This window comes from Xiphophorus hellerii, chromosome 21 (genome assembly GCF_003331165.1).
Source record: "Xiphophorus hellerii strain 12219 chromosome 21, Xiphophorus_hellerii-4.1, whole genome shotgun sequence".
Lineage (NCBI taxonomy): Eukaryota > Metazoa > Chordata > Actinopteri > Cyprinodontiformes > Poeciliidae > Xiphophorus > Xiphophorus hellerii.
The window spans coordinates 11,042,479-11,064,778 of record NC_045692.1 but is presented as its reverse complement, the minus strand read 5'-3'; the positions used below and the strand labels follow the sequence as shown (position 1 = coordinate 11,064,778).

Sequence of the window (22,300 nt, the reverse complement as noted above, 5' to 3'; positions counted from 1 at the left end):
CTCAAGGTGCAAGGAGTATAAGGAGGGAATCAAGGAAGAAAGGAGAGAAGGAAGGAGACAAAAACGGAAGGAACGATAGGAGGAAGGACAAAAGACAGGGTAGGGAGTAAGGGCACGAGGAAGAATGGAAAGAAGGATGGATGTGTGAGGGGAAACAACAAAGTTCACAAGAAGGAAAGAACATGAAAGGTGGAAGAATCAGGAAAAAAAGTACATATGTAAGAAAGGAAGGACAAGAAGGATGGGAATAACACGTCTTCAAAAATGGTAAAGCCCTTGAACTTGTTCATATTTTGTTACATTACAACCACAACACTTTTTACCCGTCACCAGATCTACTAGATGCAATCATCCACCTACCCCATGTTTGACTGTTTTGGCGGCATGGGCAGCTTTCTTTTTGGCATCATAATGCTGCAGGATGTCTATAACAGCCATGAAGTAAACCTCCTTTCTGGGAGCACCTGTAGTTTGAAGCAAACCAACTTAAGACAATGTATGCATCTGTAGAAACGGGTAAAGGAAATAAACATTTACTATAGATTTGTGAAAATCAGTCTTCAGCCACTAGAGGGAGCTCTCAGTTCTATTTAACAGTATCTCCCCATTGCGTTATAAAGCTGACCCAACCAATTAGACAGGCACTCACTATCGTTGCTTTTGATGGCGTAGACGTCAATGGTGGGATCGAACTCTCCAGGTGACAGCGGCTTGGTGCTATCTAGGGTGTTGCTGGGACTGTCGGGGGGTGTCCCAATGACACCGCCGTCGCTCTCGCCCTCCTCCTCCGCCTCAATGTCCTCGGTCTCCACCTCTTCCTGCTCGGCTCGCTCAACGTCGTGGATCCCCACGAGCAGACTATAATCCATGAGCTTCAACTGGGCCAAGAACTGAGGACGACGGCGAGAGGGTTGAGCAATGGAAGATACAAAGGCAAAGTGCGGAGACATAACAAGAGCCGAGACGCCCGCGTGTCCATACCTCCACGTCTTTCCTAAGCTTCTCCAGGAACATTTTTTTGTTCTCCCCGTCGATGTAAATCTTCTGCCCGTCGTTGATGAAGTCATTGTCCTTGTAGGTGGGCAGCTCCTTAGCCTGTCCATTAGTGCCAGAGATTAGCATCCAGACAGAAACAGTTCAAACTGCAAGACAGACTCGGGAATACTGGGCTAAAATCTAAAGACAAATTTATTCTTGGAATAAAAGGAGGAAGAAAAGTTGCAGCGGTACCAGCAAGATAAGTTTTTTCTGGATACTAAAAAACATCTGAATATGTAAAAGCATAAGATGCTGTACTTGTCTTGCCCAATATATTTCAAGGTATTTCAAAAGGCCCAATCCTCAGTCAACATTGAATGCCTCAGTGCTTCTGACAGAAGATCTTGCATGTTGAAATACCCCGTGTAACAACAAAGTTTCGACTCTGTGGTCGGTTGATTACCGTTTTCAGATTCAGTCAAACATCAGATATATTACTGCTTAACACAGTGCATGCAGCATGCTCACAGAAGAGTACAGATCCAGCTGATGCATCATCTGCACTTTTCAAACATTTTCTTTGGAAACGGGTTAACGTTTACTCATGCCACATTTACTTAAACAGAGCTTCAAATGCAACTTGCAGATCCATACGCTCTGTCACTAAGAAAAGGCAGACTTAAAGGGCATATTTCATTGATCGCTTTTTTACAAGTTGTGTTCAGGGTTGTGGATCCCAATGATAACTTTTGTTTAAAGGTAAAAAAAAAAAAAAAACAGGAAAAAAAAAGCGAGAGTACAGCTGAAAATGATAGTGAGGTCTCCGGCTGAAATGCAAGTTCTTATTATGAAGTGCTATGTGGCAATTTGTCCCACGAGGACGAAGAAGGCGGGACAGGGAGCACCATGAGGAGACCAGATGAGAACGCTCTGCTGTGGAAGCCATGATGTGGACCAAACTGAAAATACTGACTAAAGGTTTGGTTTCAAAAGCTGTCGTTTAGGACTTATATGCTTTCTGAATATAAAAGCATATAAGTTATCAGTGAAAAGGATAACTGATTCAAATATTATTACCATAAGGATTTGTTTTGATGCTAATGACCCTGAATTGGTATAAAATATGCCCTTTAAAGCTGTGTAAAGAGGTGGCTTTGTTATGAAAACCAACCAGATCAGACGAATTGTGCAAAGTTCTTCTAAGACGCAAGACAAGATATGGTTGGAAATACCACAACAATTTGATCCAATGAAGTCAATGTATTTATAGGATTAATATATACATATCAGCGGACTTGCAAAATACAGGACTCTGACTAGGATTTATTACTCTTTTATTAAATTGTGCTGCAGTACTACCCACAGCCTGTAGGGGGAAGCATTGTTATGGTGCGGAGGAATGGGGAGCCAACTTTTGAGTCACTGAGGAAAAATAAGAGCAGGAAATGAGGTAACAGGGCAACAGCTGCAGTTTAGCTACTAGAATGTTTCTATAGCAGCAGGAGAAGAGCAGCAACATATGACTTCATAGCAACTAGACTGTGCACGGACAGGACAACATTGACACACATTCATACACATACAGACAAATCCATTTCACAAACGGACACTGGGAGCACATATATACATCCAGACATAGACCTCCAAATTGCAATAAACATGGGATGAACAACTTGACGGACTGGGACACTTTATGGGTGACATGAAATGACATATGACAATGTATCTATGAGGCTGAATCCAGAGAGAACAGAAGTTGGAGAATCCAGCACTTAGGCTGATGGATTTGCTGCAATACTGACTGCAAAAGCAATGCGTATGACTCTTAGGTGTATGCCACTGATATAGAGAAGAAAGCAGGAAAACAGAGGTGAATATCAAAAAAAGAGAGAGAAAAGGAAGACTGCTGATGAGGCTTACAAAGCTTTTCTAGAGCCTTGAAAAATATAATCTATTTTTCTTCTATGTCTTTTGGTAACAGCAATAACAATGATCACTGAACACAGCTTTTTTCATTACGTAAATGGCCATTAAAGTGGTCACGGCAGTAGGCCTTTGAGACGAACTTGTGTTAAAAATATCACTGTACTGAGGTCTTAAGGCTGAGATCTCAAATAAAACAAAAATAACTATAATGCTGCTATATCAACATGCTGTTATATTTAAGTACTATTACTTAGATTCTGATGCATTTCTAGAGTATAAAAAGTACATCAAGCTAACATTAGTTGGATAATTAGCTGGGCTATGTGCTCCGGTGGCTAGCCTGCAGGCCGCTGCTTTACAGACATTCCCCTCTAGCTTACCAACTGTGTCTTTAAAAGTGAGTAGGTGGGGCTCCTTTAGTTTTCTCACCATGACTGTCCACGTTTTATTATATACATTATATCCCACCAGCTAAATACTGCTTCACTGGAAGTGCACATAAAGTTTATCACCACCCTAAGGCGCCTAGTGCTCAGCATAAGGCAGTGGGGTCTGGCTGGATGGTAAGCGCCGTTTCATTTTTTGCTTTGTACAGCAAAAGAAAACTCCAGTGCTTTTGCCCGTAAAAATAAAAATGGTTTGAAGGTAGAATTGGGTAACTATTCTAAAAAAAAAAAAAACCTTGGACATACATACCTTAACAACGGTAAAAGATATTAAACACTAAACTGACAGTTCTGTTACTCTGTTAAGAAGAAATTAGCATTCACTGTATGACATCAAAACAAATTAATTTTGCTTATTAAGCAACATAAAATAATATTGAAAAATAAAAAAATGAACTTCAATTATTTCTGGCACTCAGGTGTTTCAGATAAATGTCGGTGGCACTGAGTGAAAACAAAAGTGTCTGGCAAAACAGAGGGAAAAAGGTTGACTGTAGATTAATGAAATACGTGCATATTATGGGCCTAAAATAACAGTGATTTGGTGCGGAGATTACAAAAAAAAAAAATAACCAGTTGCAAAAATAAATAGATATGTCGTATCACAGTGACACACAAAAAAAAAAAATTGGTTTAATAGATCATGCCTGATATATGAGCCCTGGTTCTCTTACATCTCTTACGTGTTTCATGGCACAGTAAAAGCGTGTGGCAATCCGCAGTGTTTGCAGCCTTTGCTGAACGTTACCAGATTTTTGCCGCGGGGGCACATCCTCTGGTGGGGGTGGCTGCTAGAGAAGGGGAGGGTGGGGTGAGGGAAGGACGGAAGGGATGGAGGAGAAAGGAGAAGAGAAGAAAGAAAAGAGGAAGGAAGTTGGAAGTAAAGGCAAAGTGTTTCAAATTCAACAAGAGCACAATAGTTTTGTTTATTCTCGTGGAAGAGGGTTGGAAAGGGCATCACGCGAACGATCTCTATGGCACTTTCATGTGCTGACTCCAGAAGATCTGTTAGTCTCCAAACATGCTCCTTCAGGAAATAGGGTAAGACTTAAGAATGATAGACATAAAGATTGCTCCTATTAGTTACACATTTTATAGGATTATTTCCCAATGTCAGAGGAATATTCTTTACAAGTCTTTCCAGCCTGTTTTTATTGGTTTTCTAACCTTTTCCTGCCATAAAGCTTTCACATAGAAAGGAAGCAACCTGGCAGAGCAAAGTCTAAAGAGGAAGGATCTGGGCCTAGGTAGAGCAGGGAAACAACTAACTATTTGGTATTCCAAAGATCTGCAGTCAGCTAAATTTCTGAACAAATGCGGTACTATTTCTAACAGCTTACGGTTTCTATTTAAAGGGAGACAAACATAAGGCAGCTCACATTCATTTTCTCACAGTAGAGCCATGTGCCTTCAATGGAGACACCAACTGGTGCTGCAGTTGGGAGAAAAATAATCTTACAGAAAGGCTGTGTGGGCTAACACCTTAAGGAGAGTCAGACAGCTAGCTAGAGCTCTAGAACAGCATGCTTTACATGGAATAGTGCAATAAAATAGCAAAAATGTATCCTAAGGACAGCATTTATGTGGCTCACCGCAGGCAACTGGCATGAGCCGACAAACCTGTCAAAGGCTAGTTGTAGATTATGACCTAGTTAAGTTGCCAAACAACAAATCCTCCACAAACACTATAAAAACATGTCAGGAAAGCCAGCTGCCGTTTTTGCGACAACCAAAACCAGAGACAGCAGCTACGGGAACCACAACATTCATTCCATGGGAGAGAAAAGCCCAAACGTCATACTGTGTATGGCTTTAACAGAACACGTTGACATCGTGCAAAAGGATGGCGCTGATGCTTACACACATCAAAATGTGTTAGGAAATAACACCACTTCATAAAAGGATGCAGAAAATTATTAGATACCATGCAGCTACATGCATGAGAGGGAGAGGGCCATGCAGTTTGGAGAGAACCGTACCGTGCTGTGCTTGTTGTTTGTGTGTGTGGTGCGTTTTTCCACATACACACAGCGTACTGTCATAGTGAAGCAACGTATCAAATGGCACAATGCAAATGATTCTTGATCTTAGTGGTGAGCTGCAGTGTGTGCGACTTTGATGTTAGTCGGAGTGGATGTTAGTGTAATGCTTTGATAACCACTTGAAAAGTGCAACATCTCTGGATAGATGTGGACAGTAAGTGCATATGAAGCTGTGTCATTGTCCTGACACATCCTACCTTACTCTTTATGCCTAAACCTTTATGCTTAAGGAATGTTATTACAGCACACTCCACAATTATTGACACTGCTAAATATTAACCTTGTTTTGAAGCAGAATTAACTTTCTTTTGGGTACACGTTTTCAGCATGGAAGCATTTCTGGGTTAGAAATATTTTTTGAACCCTTCCGCAGTCTTAAGAGACAGGGTCAACTAAACACCACAAGTTTTTTACCCTGTGTGTGGTTGAGCGGGGTTGCACTAATCCATCGTGCGCTTTTACAAGGTTTCTCGTTTTGTGTGTCGTTTCTGGAACTGACGGTGTGACGGATCACCCACATCACCTTGAATACGTGTCCATGGTTACAATTATAGCAATATAATATAGTGATGAACAGTGAAGAGAGAAAAAAGGCTCAAATACTCACTGTTGGACACTTGCTGCAGAAAGTGACAACTTAGAATCACCAAAGCTACTAAATGACAATTTACATAATAAACATAAATAAATGGAGTTTGCTAAACTCTACTGGAGCAACGGGCTTCAAGTTACTGTATTGAAAAAACATGTTGCTCCTGGTGTTTTAGGTATAAAATAAGTAATAAATGTTGTAAAGAACCTCATGCCATCTTAGGTAAGGTGGAGGATATGTGATGCTGTGATCCTATTTTTCTTTGGAAACATTCATGATACCATGGGCACTAAAGAAGTTCCAAAAGCTTCTCAAATACTAATCCATTTTGAAAGAATGTGTGAAATTGGCAAAAAAATCTAATTGTCCACTCAATGGGTCTTTGAGCTGTGTAACTAAAAACATATGGCCATATACAAATGGTTAATCCGAAACATCATCAATCTTTTTAATGATTTAGGTCTAAAATTCGTAGAAAATATGTGTGGTAAACTGAAATGAAGGGAGGGTTAAAAATGACTGAGGACCTAGAGAGATTTTGAAATGATGAACGGTCTCAAACGTGACTTGTGAAAAGCTTGATATCATATCTTAAAAAAACCTATTAATCAGGATATAAAATTTTTTCAGAGTGATATTATGATACTGCAATAAGGAAATAAACACGTTGAGACTTTTCACATATTATTTGTTAACAATTGTGGAGAGTGCAGCAAGTAGGAACTTAGTATTGTGACTTTTGACATTTCTAAGGGTATATTAACCCAAACAATTATGAAAAAGCAAAAACAAAACACAAGATTTCTTAAATCTTCCTTAATGAATATGATACAATCTTCTTACCTGTTTTGACACAAATGCATAGTGTTGTTCCTTCATCTTTATTGCTAGACAGTAAACTGTATTTCATAGACAGCTGTGCTGCCGAGAGAAAGAGGTCACACAGTGGGGCTCACGTGTGTGTTAATTCCTCAGCTGCTCTGGCTTTCCACTCATTTGTTTTAACCCCAGTCATGTTTTGTTTTCATTCCTCCAGCTGCAGAGAGCTAAATTTAGTTAGGAGATTCCCTGAAGTCTTCTATGCTTCAGTGCTTGGTGCCCAACAACTCAAGCTCCAGTAAAAAAAAAAAAAAAAAAAGTGGAAAGCTCACAGCACTCAGGAGGAAACGGTGGCTACCTTACACAACCAACAGAGAGAAAAAAGATCCTACTAAGGACAATCATTCCCTCAAAATAGCCCTAAGCCATAGCACCAAATCACTGATGTATGAGATGATGTAGCAAAGAGCTCAGTAAAAAAAACAAACAAAAAAAGCCTTTTGTGACTCTCCTATACCAGTTTTGGCAATATTTGAGGATTATTTTATGAAAAATACTTTCAATAGTCAAACTCTCTCAGTAGTGTCAAAAACAGAAACTATTTTCCTCATATTTTCACACAAAGTATAGACGCAACCCAGGCAGGTACACACAATCACTAAACGTGACTATACAGAAAGACTATTCAACTGAGACAACATCTGACTGAGAAAGGTTCCTTAATCAACATAAACCCAGACATACACAGTTTCACACCCCTCTATCTTTCACACAGACAGCAAGCAGGGAACCTATGTGAGCCGCAGAAGCAAGGTTAGAGGGGATGCATGTAAATCAACGGGACACAAAAGGCATGCAGCAGCTAGAGAGGAGACGGAGGGATGAGGTGGGTTCAGACTGAAAGGAGATGGACGTTTTGCTGCTGTCATTTTCCACCCAAAGGAAGCAAAGGCAAACACCGAAGCGGTGTTCGTCCGTTTGGGCGATGACAGCGGGCTTGGAATTGTTGGAAGCTGTGTGGGTTTTCGACAACACTAGAAAAATGCAAGTTGTTTTCCATCTCATTCTGTTATTTTTCATATGGCTTTGACTGACATGTAGCTCCATCAGGGCAACTGCATACTTACTGGTAATTTTTTGTAATTACTCATTAAAAATTTTTTACAAAACTTTCACTGGTTTTAAACTAAGCTTAACACAAAACGTAGAGAACACTGATGTGGTCTATTTTCTGTTTGCTGTAGCGAGAATAGGTAATATTGTGATAATAAATCTTATTTATTTCCCTTTAAAGCAGGGGTCTCAAACTCCAGTCGTCGAGGGCCACAGTCCTGCAACTTTTAGATGTGCCTCTGCTGCACCACACCTGAATAGAATAATTAGGTAATTAGCAAGACTCTGGAAAACTGATCTACACAAGGAGGAGGTAATTAAGCCATTTCATTCCAGTGTTTTGTACCTGTGGCACATCTAAAAACTGTAGGACAGCGGCCCTCGAGGACTGGAGTTTGAGACCCCTGCCTTAAAGAGAATCATGTTTGTAAGGAAAATACATTTGTAGGTTGAGCAGCAGAATTGAGGATATGGGTTGCTCTAATGAAACCCTACAAAATCATCTCTGCAGTGTGGTGGAAGATCTTCCTCGGCATAATAACAAGACTCATCCTCACTGAAGGCCATTTCAATGCAGAGATGTGATTCGGCAACCGGGGGATTTCCAATATCTCTTAAGCACTGGGATTAGGTTGGGTGTGCCAAAGTGACTAAAACAACCACTGGATGACTTGCAATAAATGCTGGTTGAGGAATGGGATGTCATCCCACAGCAGTTTGTGACCAAGCTTGTGACCAGTGTGAGAGGAAGGTGCCAGGCTGAATTAAAAATGTTAAATTGCCAATATGGCCCCATTCTTCAAAATTTAGTCAAAAAAAAAAAAAAAATCAAAAAATGGACACCAAGGCTGGGCGATATGGTTTAAAAATAAAATGTAAATTTTTTTTGTCTCGCTTTCTTTTCTAAAACATTATAAATTATAAAATAAATATTTTCAAAAACTGGCATATTTCAATCATCCCTTCTGTGAGCTGGATAGCATAGTATTAGTTCCAATTTCCGAGAATTTTTATTTAATTACGACAACGTTGACATAATATTAGCAGATTAAATACTCAGTTTTATCAGAAGGTTTGAAACTTATGAGAAAAAGTTGTTTTAATGTTTTAATGCAAGGAAAATAATAAATTATTAATTGTTATCTTTTGTGTTTGAGTTCTTATAAAATTACTACTTCATTCTCCAATTTTTATGATTTTATTCTGGTCTTATTTCAACTTTATTATCAAATGATAATTCTTATAATCCTACGATTGTATTTTTATAATAGCACAACTATTTTCATTAAAAAAAAAAAAGAAGTCATAGCCTGAACCTTATGCTTCCTCTTAGAACCTGAGTTCAAATTCCAAATAAATAGAAGCTGTCAAAACAAAGCGCTTGTCATGCAGGCGATAGGCTTTGGGTGTGCTAGCGTCACTCTGAACTATGGAAACCCAGGGAGTGCATTGGTGAAAAAGAAATTCACATTTTCTAAAAACTAATGGTCTAAAACCAAAGATTTGATTAATTGATGAAATTGAGTCACCCAACCCTAATAGACACCAAACATTAGTCAGTAGCAGAATAGTTTAAGGTGTGTTTTTTTTGTTGTTGTTGTTTTTACGTTTTTGGTGGCCTTTACAGCAATCAGACAGAAAACTAGCAAATCTGGTCACATTTAAGGGGAAATAAACTGGTCTTCCAGCTGTAAAATATATCTTGCCAAAAACCCTTGTTACAGCAAAAAATACAAATGAAAGTTAATTTTTTTTTAAGCATATTATGAAGGTAAAACAGGCCTGCAAAAATAGTACAAACACATTTGTCTATGTTTAACAGCTGATTCTGGCTCACGGCAGGTGACTGTACCTTCTCCTTATCACTGGCCTCTCTTGCCACTGTGGAACCCTACAGAAAGAAAATTAACCACTGTGAGAAAACACTACTGACACACAATTAACAGACAGGTTAGAAGGAACAATATATACTTTAATTAGACGAAAGTATTGTTTTGATCTTCACTTGCTTTTTAGTATATCCTCCCCTCTTACCTTTAGATCATATTTTTTGTAGACGGAAAGGCGGTGGGAGAAAACATTGCGAGTAACAATCATGTAGGTCTCGTCTCCGTCCACTGTGAGACGGTACATCCCCAGAAACTGAGGCAGTAGGGTGTTGCCATGGCACTCCACAATGAACTACCAAAGGAGAGAGGAGAATACAAATTTATGGTCCTTTAAGATCACAATGGCTCTTTGCAGTGCACACAAGTACGTTGGAACAAAAACGAAGAAGAAAACACAGCAGGATCCCTTTAAGAGCGTTTTTTTGGTTATCAGCTTTGAGGTGATAAATGAATATGAGGGCCACAGGGCCCTCATGTCTACTGGCTCTCAGAGGAAAACTGTACTCAGTAAAATTTCATTGGAATAATTCTTATAAAATAAAGCAGTAAAAGACAGCATCAAAAATGAAAAATGTCTGTAAAGGAAAATACCAGAAAGGCAGTATGGACAAAATCACTTGGACTTTCTGGTTGTTTACTCATGTGCGATCTTAAATGGGTAAAGCTGTAATTAACGAATGTGATGGAAATATGTCTTTCTAAATATAAAAAAATAATTACAAAAAAAAAAGAAAAATGCTAAATAAATGTCAAGTGACTGCAATTCATTTAATTATGTCATAAAACAAGAAAAAAAGACACAAAAGTTATGGAATTTATAGAGACCTCTTAAAAATATGTAAAAAAAAAAAAAACAATATATATTTTTTGTACAGTAAGAAAGTCATTTTTCACCTGATGATATTTCTTTAAAATGTTGTGCATCTCAGCCACATCCTCACTGCTGATGATTTTGATGACATAGCGCTTATCGTAAGAGGTATGAAAGCGGGCCCCACTGCGACCCTGGGCCTCGCTGTTCAAGGGAGCACTGCGAGTCAGAGAGTTCTGCAGAAACAGAACAAGGTGGCAAAGCTCACACAAAAGATACACTGTGATATAAAGATATACAATGGTAAAATTGAGGTTTATATTAGATTTATACTCCTTACACATTTTGTGGCACCATAACCACATATTTTAGTGTATTTTATATGATAAATTGACACAAATATGAACTTTATGGAAGTAAAAAGCAATAAACAGGATTTTCTAATTTTATACAAATAAAAATCTGAAAAGTGTGGAATACATTTGTCTTGAGTCCCAAGACTATACTTTGTAGAACCATTTTTAATTACAGCTACAAGCCTTTAAGGGTGTGCCTTCGCTAGTTTTCTATACTTTTTGTCATTCCTCTTTCCAAAATGGCTCATGCTTAGGCAGACCTAACATCATAGGGCATCAATTTTCAAGTGTTATCAAAGACTTAATTAGACACAGGTCTGGACTTTGACTGGGCCCTTTAAATATATGAAAATTCTTTGAACCAAGCGAGTCTATTGTGGCTCTGCCTGAATGTTTAAAGTTGTCCTTCTGTACTGGTGACTCTTCACCTAGGTGCCAGGTCTTCTGGAGCCTCCAACATGGATTCTACCACAGATGTGTTTCACCAGGGAGAAGCACATTACAGTGATGTACAGAGCTAGTTTTCTGTAAACTAGCCAAAAAGTCACATTTTGGTCTCTTCTACTTTGAGCACCTGCTTCTCATAAAATCCCAATAAAATGTATTGATGTTCGTGGTGGAAAAAACACCTCCTCCAAGAAACTGGATGCAGATACCAGATCTAAAACGTATCCTGACATATTCTAACTAAACAGATTGGATTATATGACTGAACTTTCCAATCCATAATGTCCGTCATCCACCTTCGACTAACTGCCTCCCACGCAGCAGTCTGAACACGCAAAACTCTGACCCCTGTACACATGGAGGCAAACAGCTGCTGCCCAGACTTTGGAGTCCAACGTAACATGATCCAACATCTCCTGGCACAATCCCTCATTCACTAGGAATTCCTCACCCACCAAATCCTTTTCTTCTTTAGAAACGACTAGAGAACTGCCTCTTCACAAAGAAAATTATCCTTTAAAATAATTTCTTACAGTTGTTTTAGTAGGTCACTGTATACCACCAGCTGGGTTTTTCTCAATACAAGGGGAAAAAATATCATTACATTTGCACTTTAGGGATTCTTGAAAATATTTATTTGATATTGTTACGAACTGTGAACTAAAAAAAAGACAACAAAACAAAAACAACAAAAAAATCTATAAACTCTACGCTTTAACCCTATAGGGAAGCAATTTAGTAAATTCTACTCTTTATTTAGACTGGAGAGCTCCCCATTCACTCCAACCAACTGAATCCTAAAGTAAACATTAAGGGAGGACAGCTGCAGCGCACTGGAACACAATGACCTCCGAATACTGCCAAATCACTGACTGCACTGGGAAATGGGGCTTACTGGGAAAGAGGGAAAAATCAAGGAACTGCAAGATTGGATTCTGACAAAAGTAGAGGAAAAAAAAAGCACATTGACAGTACCTACAGTGAAGATCTACATTAACTGGCAACCTCCAACTGATTCAGACCCATTTATACAGGCATTAAAAAGAAGAAATGTGAAGTCTGTTTATACCGAGAAATCCTGATCGTCAATACCAAACCTCTCCCTGAGGTTTCGGAACACGAGGGGGCAGTACTCCTTGAATTTGAAATGGCTCGGCATGTTCTCCCTGCAAACACAGAAACAAAACAAATCAGGAAACACAAAGAGCATCAATCTTCAGGTGGTGCAAGTCTGAAATGTGATTCTCTTTAGCCTTGTAACAATTTGAGGGATGAGAAATATATCTTACTACATTGTTGTGACATATAAAACACCTTACTTGTTAAAGAGGTGGTTGTCCACTTTAATCTTAGAATAGGCCTTGAAGTCATCTGGCATGAGCATGATGGGAACCTGAACGTGGCTTAACTCGTTTATCTGCGCAGAGAAACAAAGAAGGTCAACAGGTCAGCATATTTATACTAGAAGCAACCAAACAATGTGATGGACTGGCTTCCTGGTTTGTTGTCATGGAGTGGACAGATTAAAATTTGTACACGAGGGCATCATTTCAACTGTTTCCTTCAAATGTGTATTTAATCAAGAAGAAAACCTTCTGTTATGACCAACAGGGAAAACAACAGTGATTTGGTATTCTAAAGAAACAAACCTTTTGCCAGAACTAGTGTAACCCTGACAGGAGAGAGTTAAACCTCCAATAACCCAGGGCTTGTGACACATTAAAAAGAACCAAGAATTTAAATTCTGAAAACTATATACAAAAACAGCCTCCTCTTTCAACGTATAAAAGCGTTTTATGTCACCACATTTTCGGGTTCTATGGTCATTTTATCAGTAGTTAGTACAAAGGTTGCCATTTTAACATATTCACATGACCAAGTACTCATAAATCCTGATGATTCTAGAAAGATGACGATCTGAGAGTGACCTGGTATTGGTCAGGTTGAACTCATTTTCAAAAGAAATATGCTTTCTTACTTTGTCAATGACCCACTGATCAAAAAAGACAGGCATCAGCCTGGCCTACGCCCTGCACAACACTAAGCAGGTATGGAAAATAAATGAATGATTACGCCAAAACATACCTTTGTCAGTTATAGTGCTCTTGATAGTAGAGCAATCTTAAAGCCAAATACTCAAATCATTGGACCGGTGTATTTTCTTTCTTTTATATATTAATCAAAGCACAAAGCCTTGAAGTTATTATTAGGACTTAGATAAGTGCAGAGAGTTCAGGCCTGGACCAATCCCCTCATCTAAGCTCTTGGTATTATGAGAAGTCTACAGATGGTGCCATAAATGTTGAAGTTTAGAGGTGTTTTAAATAGACAGATTAAAACAGGTTGGAGACATCAGCGTAACAAAAAAAACCCTTCAGTGTCTCATTAACATTTAAGTAAAGTATGAGTTAGCTAAGTGGGTAAGAGGCATGACGTGCTGTACAACTGAAAAATAAATCAGATTCATTCTTTTAGCCTGTTTTGTCTGCTAGGCTAAGCTGTGTCACACTACGGATCAGACTGATTTTTCAATAAGTGATGACATTACAATTAGCATTAGAAGCTGCGCAAAACTTTTTATGACTCAGAAATTTCAAAATTGTGCAATTTTGGAAATGCCTTGTGAAGTTTTGGTCTAAATTAGAGCTTGACAATTAACTCCAGTTGCATTTCGATTTTGATTTTTGATCCCAAACATTCACGACAAGAACATAATTTTTTAAAATATAGCGATTGTTACTTTTGTTACATTATGCATTGCAAGTACACACACATCATTAATGTACCATTAAATAAATACTTCCAAATTCAACTATTCAATATTTGTCTAAATAATACTACTGAGGATTTTTTTTCCATAGTTCCCCCAATCAAAAATTCAAACCTTAAAAATTACATTGATTTTATTAAAGTAGACACAAACCATCACACTGAGTTAGACTTTACATTCCATGACTGCATATTTACAATAATGAGTCAACAGGACAGAACGCAAGGGGACACTTGACATCCTGGCACACTAATAAAGCCAAAGGGCTTCAAACACTTACGGCCCCTTTCAGGTATTTCCACTTCTAGCTGGCTCTGCTCCACATTGCTGCATTACGTAGACCTGACATTTGTTATGACAGCAGGCCCAGCTTGATAAACATATGATGTGTGTGTGCTTGTCTCTGTGCATGTTTCTTTGTGGTGGCCTCCAGGCAAGAATGCTGGCAGGTTGCTGTATTTGGTCTCTATTAATAACCTCACATTTCAGCAAGCATTTTTTTAAAATATTGGTGATCTGAAAATGCTCCAACATTCACGCCTTTACGAGTTTTAACATATATTTACAGAACCCGACACTGTTCATCATTAAAACTAATAGCATTTTGTTTTACGCTTTTAATGTCAAACTCATTTTAACAAATTTACATTGCGGATTTATTTAGTTTTAACAAATCATCCATTCTTTCATTCACATCCCAGATTTTAGTTCTTTAAGATTTGCCACTGTGTCGACATAAATGACGACAAATTAACGTCATTTATGATCACGTTAATTTGTCTCTTCTGCTCTTTGTCAAGGACAGTTAAAAGCAAAAGTAAATTTTTTTGATTTGGCTCAACGATCAGACCACTCTAGACTGAATGTAATCATAACTGTGGAAAAAAAGAACAATAATTCCTTTTTCCTGGCCTAGCGTTAAATACACAGTGCCATATTGACACAAAAGCTTCAGCATGACTGTTCACATCTGCCATTAAAGTCCATCCTGAGTAACCAGATCTGAGTCACTTGCTCTACATGCTTGTGACACATTGTATTTATTGGATGGGTGAGCCCCACTACAAATTGTTAAACCAGCTGCAGAAAAAAAGAACTTCACACTGAAAATAAAACAACTAATTCGCATTGACTAAATTTCCTTTGATCAGCTCTGATTTGTGATTTGCAAGTCAAACACTGTTTTTTCACCTCCCTCTAAACAAGAAGATATAAGACCCCCAACCTTTTCAGTCTAGAAAAAACATCAGCTAACAGAAGACAGTCCCTCTGGAAGTTGTCATGTAGCAATCACAACTATTAATGTTAATTCACTCATCATTCGAACATTTTGAGCAGGCTTGAAATTTTCACCAGTCATAGCAACTTCTCTGCAAAACAGACCAATCACCTTAGAGATTTCTATGTTTCCTTCTTTTCTGACCAATCATTGCATTCAGCTGAATTTTGACCAATCCTCCAAGTCCCCTTCTAAATTAACTTCCTGTTTAGGACGTCTCTTAAAAGCAGAATCTGCAAGATCAAGCAATGTGTTATGGTAAATGGTAGCATTTGCCTTTTAAATTTTTTTTTGCACAAACCATTTTGAGATTTTTCTTTTCAGAATTTGCTTATAGAGTGTACACAGTTCATGTTGACTTGAATGACCAATTCTTTGGCATTTTGAAAACTTCTCAGGATATGATTTTACTTGTATTAAAGGTGCCATTTCGATAAGAACTATGTTAAATGTTTTGTATGTTTTTTCGGAAGGTTATCTGCAGCAATTATAACTTTTTTGTAAGACAATGTTATGGCAAAAATAAAGCTTTAAAAATAGCAACATCCTTGAGGAACTGATTGTTATGCAATACAATTATTAAAAATAAAATTATTTTGTGACCAATCACTGCACTCGGCTGTGATTTTACATACATTAAATTAAATTAAAATAAATGTGACTAAGGTTAACAGCACATAGTACCTCCTTCACTTATAAAGCATCCAACCATAAGATAAAAGAAATCGCGGAGAATAGTGAAAGAGAGTGGCTAAAAGGGAGAAAGTAAAACTGAACAATAGACAGCAAGGAACAAAAGATATGGAAATGAAGACACTTGAGTGTCAGAGTCAGCAGATGCCATATCCAAGTATGTTTCAGCACCCTTGTGTGACAGGCACTGACGTCACGCTGGGGGTTATAAAACAGATGCACCCTTGGTACTCAGTAGGGAGATGTCACCTAATCAACAAGGCTCAGTTTTACACACGAGCAAAGACAAAGCCTAACAACATATACAGCCTGAAGTACACAAATCTTGTTATAATCAGGAGAAGATGTAAAACTACAATGAAAATATTTGATAAAAGAAATGGCACGATTCTCAACACTTAAAAGAAGCCTCACATCTGCTGCACTGACTATTTTTGTACCATTACCGATTTTAGTAACAAATGTTCCCATTTCTTCCTTTGAATTCTTCTACTTCAAAAACGTAAAAGGGTAGCTTCAGCGATAGTCTTTATTGAAATGACAATTTAGGTTACCATGCTTCTGCCTCACAGTAAGACTTTGTTTTGGATAATAAGCCATTTTTCAAAATGTAGCTGCTAAACACTTTAATGTTCCTCTCTAAAAGATGTGGTTCCATCTGTAAATAACAGCAACAGTAAATAATGTCTACTAGTGGTTCTTATTTTGAGGAGAGTAGCTTTTACGTTATGCTTTAACACACGCCTGCGTGTCTTTGCTTATTCCTCCTGCAGTTATCAAACTTGCAGACAAATTTCACACGACCACTTCCTTCTTGTCTCCATGGCAATGAAGATTGGTTTTCCGGCCCTGGGTGAAGCAACTCTGCTATGTTGCTCCATTGGACAGGAAGTCGGTGAGAAAGAGCATGCTCAGTCAGCACATGGCATAACCTTGTTTGTCTGAATGTTGACTTGACTAACTTTCAGCAGATGGCACCTTGCAGAAAACTGTGAGGACAGAGATAATACTTCTTGACACAGCAAACAAAAAACCAGGGCTGGAGGGAAACATTTGAAAAAGAAGAGGAAATCTATGGCTAGATAAGATTTATTCTGATCATCTGACTCAACATCTCTAAGTAGAATTTTCGACTGGTAAAATGTGCACACCCAGTTCCTCCTAAACTAAATCTACACTACATAAAGAAGTCAAGAAGTAGTAACACAATTTTGTCATATTTTCAAATAAAAAGAATGTGTAAATGAAATATACAAGACCCCATGACTCTACATCTAATATGAAAAATAGCAGAAGTTGCTGTATCCGTATTCAAGAGATTTTTCTGCAGATTCGCTCTGCAGTGTGACAGTGTTAAAATTGGTTTTGACACATACAGTTCCTAAGTGTTGTAGATATTTTTCAAGGAGCTTGCATGTGAGAACAAGCAGTGTTCTGGGGAGAATTTGCAAAGTTGATCTCTCAAGAAGATACTGGAAGAAAATCAGTGCATGAGACTTTTTTTTTTTTTTTTTTAAACTGTTCCACAAAATGGCCACAAAAGGCAAGCCTTGCTTACAGCCGCCTTGGTGGTTTAGCCAGCCACATAAATTAATCAGCACGGCAGCACCAGAGCGCTGCAGAGTTTGTCCACTTCACACCTACTTGCTAACTCTGTTACATCACTGACGTACTTGTAAGCACTCCCAATGCTGGTTTAACACACATAAGGTCCGGTTTGAGAGAGTTATGTAATATGTGAACACAACAGCTATTCTTTCCAAAGATTTTACTTTAAACAAGCCAAAGTGTCGGAAAAAAAAAGTTTTTTGGGTTTTTTTTTTTTTGCCATACTGTGATACGTTTTACCAAGTTGGATGTGGTTGGATGTTTTTCTTCTTTCTGGAAGTGGACACTACCAATATCTCACCAAGCTGCCAGCTTTTAAACAAAAATTAAGAAATCAGATGTTTGAAAGTGGCTAACCTTGAGTCCTCTCCATTCAGCAACAAGAAATGGCATGATTTGCCACTCCAAAAAGTTTTATTAGACAAATTCCAATTTAGGGTTGAACAAAAAAATGTGATCTTTTTCTGATCTGCACTCTGAAATTTTGATCCTAAAAGTTTGCCATTTTCACAATCAGAGTTGTTTAGATTGAGGCACAGAGTTATGAAGAGTTTTTAAAAGAAAAATATTTTATACAACATCTCGTGACATGTCTGCAATTCACTTAGACTGGATAAGAGCAAGATTTTAAACAGATAACAGTAAGTTTGAGTGGAGTAGCTTCATTAAAGCTGTGCTATTTCAGCCTTTTGGGACATTTACCATTCATATACATGATGAGATTGGCAATACTCTGGAAACCATTAAAAATCAACAATTTGTTGGCAGTACATACTGATGCTCTTGTTTTCCTAACTGTGCTGACATCTAATATAAGATGCTGAAAACAGTTTGAAATGCCAACCTTTTCATTTTGCCTAAACTTTAAAATTCTTATAAAAAACTGTTTTACAGAATTGACTTAATCAAGGGTTGGTTGAACAAAAAAAGTGTTAAAAAAAATATATATATATACACCAGAAAGCAGCTTACAGATGGAAAAGTATTTCAAGTGTGTGTCTAACCATAGAAGAGTTAAGATTTATTTGAAAAACATGGCGCCAGTGGTGACTTAAACATGAAAGTACTCTACAAGCAGCATAATGCTCAACCCACAATAATCAGCAGGGACACCAACATGTCAAATGGTGGACTAGTCATGTTTCAATCACAATTGTGGTAATACAGGACACAAACTTTGCTGCTCTAGAGCTCATGTAACTTGTACTCAACTATCCTTGAGTAGGCAGACACAGTTTATCACATGCCTCCAATTACTCATGCAGGCTATTCGTGACTTTGTATGAAAGTGATCTTTAAAATTGGCCAATAGATGTCCAGAAATTCACATTTGGTTCTCACCAGGTTCATAAACTAAGCAACTGACAAAGTCCTGACGTACTGAAGCCTCAAAGCTTTTTTTCACTAACCACAGAGTTGTGTCTTTAGCTGCACCTGATAAATGTACTTTATGGCTTATAAATTACTTTAAATTTACAATGTGAAGAGATGGAAGGATACAAAACTTTTAGGCAATTGGATAAAGAATAGGGTCTGTGAGTGATATTTTGTTATTCTATTTATTTTTTCTTTAACTCAAAAACACTTAAAATCAAACTGTATCATTTTCTTGTCTTTTTCAGATAGCATGTGAAACTTGGTAATCAGACTTTGTCACAAGAAACTGAGAGCCCTGTTTCCAGTGACTGGGCTTAATGCTTAAAATTAGATCCTTTACCTCATTTCACTTTTACGTAAATAATATATTGACATCAATAATGTCAATATATTATTTAGGTTTAGTAACTACTGGTTTAGTAACTACTTTTTCAACTATCAGGTTCTCACAGTGCTTACTAAAAAAAATGCTAGCGGTTTCTGACTCACACTGAATAATAAAAAAAAAGGCTAAATGTTAAACACAGACTGTTAAATTGCGAGAAAATAAACCATCCCCAACTCTACAACCCACAAGGGAGCCATTTATCCACTGGATGAGACGGCAGTCAGAGTGTCTTAATCTGCCTTATATTTATTTAGTGAGTTGCTGTCTCAGATCAAATTTTTTTTATTTAATAAGCAAGAATAGTTTGAATGTTTTTACAACATGGCTATTTTACCCATTAACCATTTTGTATTTGCCATTTCATATGGACCATACACTTGAGGCAAGTCATAGAGCTTTCAGCAATTGTTAATATTTAAACAGAAAATGCATTCAGGCATATGTAATACTTTGCTCTTGTGGAACAGGAGCTTTAGCAACATATTTAATTTCCTCATAAACATCAGAGTAAAGATCTTAAAGAGGATTTATCAAGTTTGTATCACTACTCAGCTTCATAGCTACCACTCTGTAGGGCTTTAGACAAAAAGGCTTTTCCTGTCTTTCTGCCACATTGACAAAATTCCTCCAAACAATAGCGTTTCTCTTCCCTTCTTGACTAAGCACCATCATAAAGGCTGACTATACTTGCTACATTATGGGAGATTTAAATGTCAAGCGCTGGCTCATCTTTTTGTTGTCATTTTGGTTTTTAGCCATAAATATCCAGGTGAGCAGCAACAAGGAAAGAGATGGACAGAGTTGTGTACCTGTGTCGCTGATGTCCAAAATTGTTTGACAACTTGAGGAATAAAACATCTCAGTTTTTATCCATTTTGACCCAAATGCTTTGGTATTATTTAGTGTCAGTTCCCACTTCCGAAAATCTTAAGAACGCCTCAATTATCAGGATAATGAAGCGTTATCATTATACACAACACTAGCTACATATGTGTTGTGTATTTAGAAGGATCTGAAACCATGCTTTCACTATAGTTTTGTAAAAAGAAGCCAGAGATGGTTTTCTCTATTAGCACTTCTATTCCACATCTTCATCCTGTGATCATCTTCGTTTGCATACTCCTAACCATGGGGTCCATGTCTCTCTTTATGTGTGATTCCCCTCCACGGAATCACACGGAATCAGGGTTATTCAATCTAAAATCAGGGTTATTCAACATGGTTTATTATCTTGGTCTGTGTTCCCCGAGGAGAAATGACAATGTAGCCTATTGGATGTGCTGTTTAGCCAAACAGAAAGCGGGGTGACAGAAACATGGAACTGAATCCAAGATATATAGAAGACAAAACAGCTGCCATGGTGCACCAGAAAGTCCGGTGGACATTGGAGATGTCTTTGTTTTGTTCTTTCCTCCGTTAAATATAGTTCAGAAACTACCGCCATTGCTTCTTCCAATCCGTCATGTTTGCTTATTCTGAACTCACGTTTTGTCTCGAGAGTTTTTGCGAGATTTCCTGTCTGACATCTGAATGTTGGTGAGTGAAAATCAGTTTCTGTGTGGTGTGTGGTTTCTGTTGGCTCGACACGACACACTGTGCGACCAAACCTGTTAAAACATAAGATTTTTTTTACTATCTCATGAGGTCTTTCAAGTTTTGAAAATTGGTCGATATGCTTAAAGTCTTGTTGTGTGAACCACAGAAAGTTGGCATTAAGTTAACTCTATCAAAGCAAAAAATTTATTCATGCTTTTACAACTACAAAGATTTCCTCCTAGCATGGATACAGTCAGATGCTCAACTGAAAAAGGAAGGCAGTCTTAGACAATCTTTTATGATAAAAAAAAACATCCCTCAACTAATTAGGAAGAGGTGACATTCACACCAGAGGGAAAAAAGTAACTACCATAGTATATATGAGCTCTGAAAGGAATGCACCTTCCCATTGGGTATTTAGCTCTTCTGGCCAAACCTGATTATTTAATATACTGCTTGACTCAATTCTAACAAAATAATCTGCTTTCAGATATATGTGGGAAAAATCTTGTTTCCCTTCATTTTCTGCTGGATTCAAAGAAACTGGATTCAATGTCCTGTTCAGATATATGGCACTGTATGTGCTAAAGCCCTGGAATAAATGGAAAGGTACTCACTTCTTATTTTCAGATCAGGCCTCTATAAAAAAAAAGGTTGATCCCAGAAAAGCTTGATCTAAGAGAAAATGAAAATACTGCCCATGGTAACAAAAGACCAATGTTTTGAGTAAGCAGATACATTTTAACACATGCCTCCAACAACTCATGCAGATATACGGATTAGTGGAGCACAGTACACAATGGTAAAATATTGTTCTCTTATTTAAAACAAAAAGGAAGTTTAGTGAGCAGGAACAAAAGCCCTTTTAAATTAATATTTTGCTGTGGGACTGTAACAACATCAGAAGATGCCTTTTCAGTCTTTCCCTCAGGGTATCAGGAAGTGAGGTATCACCTTTTTTGTTTTCTTTACCCGGAATCAGTAGACACATTAATGGTGAGTCACTCCAGAAGATATTTATAGTAACCTCCATGCAATACACAGAACGAGACTCAGCTACCTCGATTAAGAGAGACACAGGAAAGATAAAACAACACCCATCCTCTCTGTACCTTCAGTGTATCAACAAGACAAGATAAGGTAATATAAAATCTGCTGATCTGCTAGGAAATCATCCAGCTGAAGAAAATTTGAAAAAGTTTTTTTATATGCCAGTATGAAAAGCTTGTG

At 37.8% G+C, this 22,300-nt stretch overlaps 1 protein-coding gene across 5 annotated transcripts in view; it reads right to left on the bottom strand.

Moving 5' to 3' along the window:
* The window catches only part of pip4k2aa (phosphatidylinositol-5-phosphate 4-kinase, type II, alpha a), a 39,543-nt gene that overhangs the window by 3,719 nt on the left and 13,524 nt on the right, over window positions 1-22,300 (bottom strand). For 2 of the 5 annotated variants that reach the window (XM_032551252.1, XM_032551253.1), the window contains exons 2-10: window positions 12,739-12,836; window positions 12,489-12,585; window positions 10,700-10,852; window positions 9,951-10,097; window positions 9,769-9,807; window positions 4,025-4,141; window positions 982-1,095; window positions 650-890; window positions 361-464 (exon numbers count right to left, since the gene is read on the bottom strand). In XM_032551252.1, coding sequence (XP_032407143.1) covers window positions 361-464; window positions 650-890; window positions 982-1,095; window positions 4,025-4,141; window positions 9,769-9,807; window positions 9,951-10,097; window positions 10,700-10,852; window positions 12,489-12,585; window positions 12,739-12,836 — 1,110 coding nt within the window. The remainder of the gene's footprint in view (window positions 1-360; window positions 465-649; window positions 891-981; window positions 1,096-4,024; window positions 4,142-9,768; window positions 9,808-9,950; window positions 10,098-10,699; window positions 10,853-12,488; window positions 12,586-12,738; window positions 12,837-22,300) is intronic. The other 3 variants (XM_032551255.1, XM_032551254.1, XM_032551256.1) reach the window with 3 other exon arrangements.